Source organism: Anarrhichthys ocellatus, unplaced genomic scaffold (assembly GCF_004355925.1).
Source record: "Anarrhichthys ocellatus isolate YVR2014 unplaced genomic scaffold, GSC_Weel_1.0 scaffold2140, whole genome shotgun sequence".
NCBI classification, from domain to species: Eukaryota; Metazoa; Chordata; class Actinopteri; order Perciformes; family Anarhichadidae; genus Anarrhichthys; species Anarrhichthys ocellatus.
In genome coordinates, this window is record NW_022282114.1 from 1,387 (window position 1) to 8,535 (window position 7,149).

The 7,149-nt window shown below is 41.2% G+C and overlaps 1 protein-coding gene across 1 annotated transcript; it reads right to left on the reverse strand.

The window, feature by feature from the left end:
* Nucleotides 1-984: 984 nt before the first annotated feature.
* LOC116378159 (sodium/bile acid cotransporter-like) lies at nt 985-7,083 on the reverse strand. The gene is made up of 7 exons (XM_031839978.1): nt 6,708-7,083; nt 6,531-6,617; nt 6,189-6,301; nt 4,843-5,044; nt 4,142-4,320; nt 3,847-4,046; nt 985-1,762 (listed from the first exon to the last, which is right to left on the reverse strand). Exons 1-7 carry the CDS (start codon nt 6,924-6,926, stop codon nt 1,701-1,703), a joined length of 1,062 nt encoding a protein of 353 aa, XP_031695838.1. The 5' UTR covers nt 6,927-7,083; the 3' UTR covers nt 985-1,700.
* Between the last annotated feature and the right edge of the window lie 66 nt (nt 7,084-7,149).

Consider the following 7,149-nt stretch of genomic DNA (forward strand, 5'->3'; position numbering starts at 1 on the left):
GTACAGAGGTGCCATCTAGTGCAACTGTTGATTTCTGCAGCTTGAGTATTACATGAGAGAGGTTTACAGCAATCACTCCTCACTTCTGATACAACTGAATTGTTGTATGATCTGGTTTGACCTGGTTTGACCTGTTGGTGAATAATCCTGACGAGTCATAAAGAGTTGAACGTGTAAATAAGTCTCTACCCCAGTGACAAATAAACCCAGCGCCTGTCATCCTCTGATGCAACAATGGGATAAAGAATAGTTTGAGTAAACTGGTAAAACTGGTTCTAACACACAAACAGTAGCGTTCTTGAAGGCAGGAAAACTTCTTTCGAATCTAAAAACACCAAGCCCCAAGAGATCCAATTCAATGAATTAAGATCTCCCATACATACAAAATGACATCTATGTCAAGTTCATCACCACATCCCAACAGCCATTAGATTACACAAAAATCAAAATGAAAAGAGGTTTAATTTACACACAAGTATTTAAAATAATGTAGCAGAAGTCCTTTTCACAACTCTCATTTTATTTCCTGAGAATTTCCTGTTTTACTGTAAATATATAGATGAAGTATTGTAGTTTACACCTCATCAAAGCCTTTGGTCATACAATTACAAAACAGTGATGGTGACGGCACTTAAACTCATCGGTTTCTATTTCTATGAAAGCGAAACTGATACTTTTATTAAACACTTGGAAGTTAAATTCTTGTGAATTTGTTTGCTTGGACAGCATGTGTTGTAATTGACAGAACTGCATTTTAAACTAGATTATATGCTCACCCAAGGCACTTTATGTGCAGAGAGAAAGTATTCTATACCCTTAATCTGATGGTGTATCTGCCAGTGCACCCCCTCGCCTCCCCTTCATAAGTCATGCCCTGACAACAATGGCAAGAACAAAAACAAATCTCTAATGGTGACTGCATGGGGCCCTTCCAGTGTAGTCTGAAATGGAGGCCTCATTTTTTCTGTATTCTGACCTACTGTAGCTTGGACAGCTGGTGTGTGTGTGTGTGTGTGTGTGTGAGATATCTATACCTGCATGTGATTTTTGTTTGATCAAAATTTAGAGTTGTATTATTGGCAGTATCAAGAAACACTGCAGATGTGCACAGAGTTCAACAGTTAAACAGCTGTACAGTAAATGAACTGTTAATGTGATGGATCTTACATCTTCTTGCCGTTGACTGTCCACTTTTATTTTGATGGCAGATGTAAAACTACTTTGAGGATAAGGTCAACACTTTGATTTCAACATTCAAAAATGTTGTTTAAAGAATGCAGTTTATTCTAGCATTGTAATTACATTTTTATTTTTTGGATTAGGGTTTTGTGTACAGCATTGCTGACTTTTGTTTTACATACAGTGTGTATAATGTAATTCCAAGAATGTGTGTAGGTACTGTGTCTGTTACTGTGGTTTAAATGAACTTGTAGACAAGAGTTTGAAAACAAAAAAAGCAACATTTTTGTACGTAAGGATTTTATTTTCAGTGAAAAATATGATGGATGTTTCTATGGTGGACTGAAACAATGAAAAATATACAAAGATAAATTCAGGTTATACGTATAAATCTCATAATCAAAAAGGACTTGGCACAAAATGGATGTCCTGCAGTTATACATCATTTGTTGCTAGAGTTGCAGCAGACACTTTGGTCAGAAAGTGTTCACATTAGTAAAAATTATATTTACATGCGTCCGTCATACACTCTCCTCAGAGGCCTCTTTCTTTTGGTCCTCAGTGATGGCTGGCTGGTATTTCTCTGTAGGTCAGGCAGACAAGCAGATTATTAATGCAAACTATTTTTATTAGCTTTACGCTATAACAACAGACTCCGGAGCATTAAGTCCGCATTCTAAATATATAAAAATTATAATTGTATCAAATATCAATAACTGGCAAGATACTAGACTCTGAACTAAATTGTGTTAGACGTTTCTGACATAATTCCTCTTACTGCACTACATAAACGTACATAATCCTCACATTGGGGATGCTGCAACCAGAATATAGAAATAACTTGGAATGAAAACCGAAACTACTTTGTGTGGCGCGCACACACACGCGCGCACACACACACACACACACACACACACACACGTCATATAATTAGAATATCATCAAAAAGTTGATTTATTTCACTAATTCCATTCAAAAAGTGAAACTTGTCTGTTATATTCATTCATTACACACAGACTGATATATTTCAAATGTTTATTTCTTTTAATTTTGATGATTATAACTGACAACTAAGGAAAATCCCAAATTCAGTATCTCAGAAAATTAGAATATTACTTAAGACCAATACAAAGAAAGGATTTTTAGAAATCTTGGCCAACTGAAAAGTATGAACATGAAAAGTATGAGCATGTACAGCACTCAATACTTAGTTGGGGCTCCTTTGGCCTGAATTACTGCAGCAATGCGGCGTGGCATGGAGTCGATCAGTCTGTGGCACTGCTCAGGTGTTATGAGAGCCCAGGTTGCTCTGATAGTGGCCTTCAGCTCTTCTGCATTGTTGGGTCTGGCATTTCACATCATCCTCTTCACAATGTGTACTTAAGGTCAGGCGAGTTTACTGGCCAATTAAGAACAGGGATACCATGGTCCTTAAACCAGGCACTGGTTGCTTTGGCACTGTGTGCAGGTGCCAATTCCTGTTGGAAAATGAAATCTGCATCTCCATAAAGTTGGTCAGCAGCAGGAAGCATGAAGTGCTCTAAAACTTCCTGGTATACGGCTGCGTTGACCTTGGACCTCAGAAAACACAGTGGACCAACACCAGCAGATGACATGGCACCCCAAACCATCACTGACTGTGGAAACTTTACACTGGACCTCAAGCAATGTGGATTGTGTGTCTCTCCTCCAGACTCTGGGACCCTGATTTCCAAAGGAAATGCAAAATTTACTTTCATCAGAGAACATAACTTTGGACCACTCAGCAGCAGTCCAGTCCTTTTTGTCTTTAGCCCAGGCGAGACGCTTCTGACGCCGCCTGTCGTTCAAGAGTGGCTTGACACAAGGAATGCGACAGCTGAAACCCATGTCTTGCATACGTCTGTGCGTAGTGGTTCTTGAAGCACTGACTCCAGCTGCAGTCCACTCTTTCTGAATCTCCCCCACATTTTTGAATCGGTTTTGTTTCACAATCCTCTCCAGGGTGCGGTTATCCCTATTGCTTGTACACTTTTTTCTACCACATCTTTTCCTTCCCTTCGCCTCTCTATTAATGTGCTTGGACACAGAGCTCTGTGAACAGCCAGCCTCTTTTGCAATGACCTTTTGTGTCTTGCCCTCCTTGTGCAAGGTGTCAATGGTCATCTTTTGGACAACTGTCAAGTCAGCAGTCTTCCCCATGATTGTGTAGCCTACAGAACTAGACTGAGAGACCATTTAAAGGCCTTTGCAGGTGTTTTGAGTTAATTAGCCGATTAGAGTGTGGCACCAGGTGTCTTCAATATTGAACCTTCTCACAATATTCTAATTTTCTGAGATACTGAATTTGGGATTTTCCTTAGTTGTCAGTTATAATCATCAAAATTAAAAGAAATAAACATTTGAAATATATCAGTCTGTGTGTAATGAATGAATATAATAGACAAGTTTCACTTTTTGAATGGAATTAGTGAAATAAATCAACTTTTTGATGATATTCTAATTATATGACCAGCACCTGTGTATACCCACACACACACACACACACACTTTTTTTTGGATATATATTTATACTTCTATTGTATATAGCTGTTAAATGTTTATACCTACATCTGTTTGTACATCGAGAGCGTACACATACATGGCCAATAAAGCTGATTCTGATTAAAAGCCTGTGGTCAGTCTCACCTTTCTTGTTGAGTGTGAATCTTTGGTGACACCTGAACAGCAGGATGAGTAGCCCCGCCTCCACAATCTGGAAGACTCCGTAGACCATGGGGAACAGGAACAAAGGGCCGATCACCTCCACGGGAAAGGCCAGTTTCAGAATGGTGGAGCACACCTGGACGTTCTGACAGCCTGTTTCCATCGAAACGGTCCTCCTCTCCCTGATTCATAAGTCACGGATACATAAAGGAAGGTTCTTTATTCTCTGACATGGTTAACACCACCCGTCACAATATATTTCAACCAAATGACTCACGATTGGTTGAGTCTGAAGATCGAGGAGATGATGTATCCGAAGGAGTAGCCTATGAAGGGCATGAGAGCGCTGGTGGCCATGAGGGGAGGAGACAGCACCGTCAGGACTGAGCTTCCGACGGCAAAAGTGCAAACGATGAGGACCCCCAACACAGCAATTACCATGAAAGTGAGGCCCACCTGAGAACAGCAGAACAGGAGACACATTGGATTAATTTGCCTTTAATTTGGTTTCTACTAAAATCCCGTGTGACACACCGCTCCACAGACATCCACAGCTTTTGGAAACACTGTGTGACATGTTCCTTTAGTGCCATGGACTTGAGCACTGTGGCTTGTTTAACAAAAGCTCCAAATGTGTATTTATTTGCCGCTGAAAATAGTCCCGAAAAACACACTGTTTACGTCTGAGTAAAATTTGCTAAATACTATACAACTGTTTAAGGAAATTACTGAGCCTTTATTGAAAATGGTACATTTACGATCTGTTTTTGAGATACATGTCTTTAGTGCTCGCCAATGGCCTTGGGTGCAGACGTTTCCTCTGACCAACACTCCAAAAACCCAAAGATATTCAAATTACAGTGATATAAGTGAGAACGTCAGCAAATCTTTTACAAATTTTTGATCAATAAATGACTGAAACAATAAATGAATCATGGAAAATCTAGCCTATCATTACCCTCCTGTCTATGCACTAACCCTTGAGATGGTCTTGGTGTACTGCGGCCTGTAGTGGTTGATGAGGATGCCGATGCCGCAGGGTATGAGGATCATGACCAGCGATATGGTGATGTCGACGTAGGGTACGACATTCTGCAGGTTGAAGCCCCGACAGTAGAGGAAGAGCAGCAGAGGCATCATGCCAAAAGCCAGCAACGTGGAGCAGGACGTCATCAAAATGCTGAGGGGAAAGACACGGGTGGGGGGGATAACTTTCTTTGTCCCAACCTCAGCAAGACTGCCAGGAAATGTGGTACAAATCTTTGACTCCTTATTAGTTTGGTGACCCATGACCTTTTTGTTTAGCCCACCAGGTGGGTCAAAATGTCCCCTTGAACAACCCTTGGGAAAGCAATGTCACCAACACGCTGATCTGCAGCTTTTCATCAGAATACACTTTGATCCTCAGATTTAAATGGAAGAAAAGTCCTTCAAAAAACAAAAAACATCTTTAATTCTATTGAACAGCGAGTACAGTAGTGCTGCAGGAATGAGTCCTACAACCTGGAGATGAATCAGCGTCTTTGCATTTCAAGTTCCCTCGTCTCAGCAAACTTGACAGTGTGTTGTTAAATATGTGAGGTGTTGTGCACATTAAGGCCTTCATAGTGTGCATGTGAGGCTTTTGCAAGGTTTACAAAGTGTATTGTCCTGTAGCTGCTCAACAACACGTCCCCTTCATACTCTCATGAACACAAGCCTGAAATACTCTAAAACAATGTGTTTATTCTGATGTTTGTGAGCATTTGTTGTGACTGATTAGTTGAAACAACAAAAAAAAAGCCTCATTTATCACTGTCTGCATGGAATCTGTTTCAGTCATTGGTGCCTTCAGTGCACAGTGACATGTGAAGTCAGTCATTTCAGCAGTGTAAGTGAGTGGGTGCGTGTAAAGTGTATATGCAGTGTTGTATAGTGTAGAAACAAACCATAACCGCAACCAAAACCAAAATGGGTGTCTCAGGAAGGAGCGAGAGACCAACTAAGAATCCAGAGGGTTTTTATACTGAGTGCTCTGGCACACGGGGCCAGTGTTGCAAATGGCCTCAGGTGCTTGCTTCCACTCTGCCTGACGACCCTCTGCCACACCCACCTCCACACCTGCAAGGAAGGCAGCCAAACGAACAGGCAGAGAGGGTCGTCACACATGCTTACACATCAATACTTAAAATTCAGTGATGTGATATCATTTCAAGTATACTACTTGATACTACTGAGCCCACAAAAGGTTCAGGAGCCACCGACGTCACCTCAGTTATTATTTTTTGGAGCATATTTGTTGGTCAGAACAATTATGCTACACCAAACAGGTTGTTGGCGTGCACCTGAGGTTCATGTCTCCCTGCAGAGCCAGGGCCATGATGTTGGAGAGGACTCCTCCAGGACAGCAGCCGCAGATCATAACCACCACAGCCGTGATTCCAGTCTGCTGGAAGGCCTACGGAGTGAAACGATATCATGAATTCATACAGTGATTGGATGCCTGACTGTGTTGCCCGTGTCCATTACTGATAACAATGTGTAATAGTAATGCCTGGGCTGAAAATATGTGGAAGTAAAGAAAACAGCAATGAAAGGAGGAGGCCTCACACACTTCCTGTATTGTAAAATACAAATAAAAGTAAATAAATGTTTAAAGATTTTTTTTATTAAAAAGGAACACCAACCTTAACCAGGCAAAATGCTATTAGAGGCATGACACCATACTGTGCCAGCACTGCTATCACCACCCCTTTAGGTTTCACTATGTGACGCTGGAAAGAAGGAAAAGATGCTTTAGTACAGACATCTCCACATGATGGTAAAGCCTGTCTATAAACACAGATGGACATCGATGAAGTCACCTTCATCTTGGACAACTCCATGGTGCATCCCAGCGAAACCATCGTGATGAAAACGATGATTAGCATGAGTATGTTGATGGTTGTATTCATCACCGGCGACATGGTGGCCTCCAAAACAGAGCTTTTGTTGGCAGCCGTCATGTTGAACAAGAAGCTTTGATTTTCCCACAAATCTGGATGAGAGAAGAGATCCGACGTGTCGTCCAGGGAGTCTTCCATGTCGGAGCAGCTTGTGAGAAGTAATCTTAAAGCACAAGGTGTTGGACACAAAGTTACACAGAGACGTAATAGATCCAGTGGACACAACGACTTCTACATTTCTTCATAGTTTTCACTTTCACCATTAAATTCATGCTTTTAAACACATTTATAAGAAGAGCCTGCCTAATCAGTCACCAAAGTTCATTTTCGGTCGCACTTTCTATGGCGGCCACGTCTATAA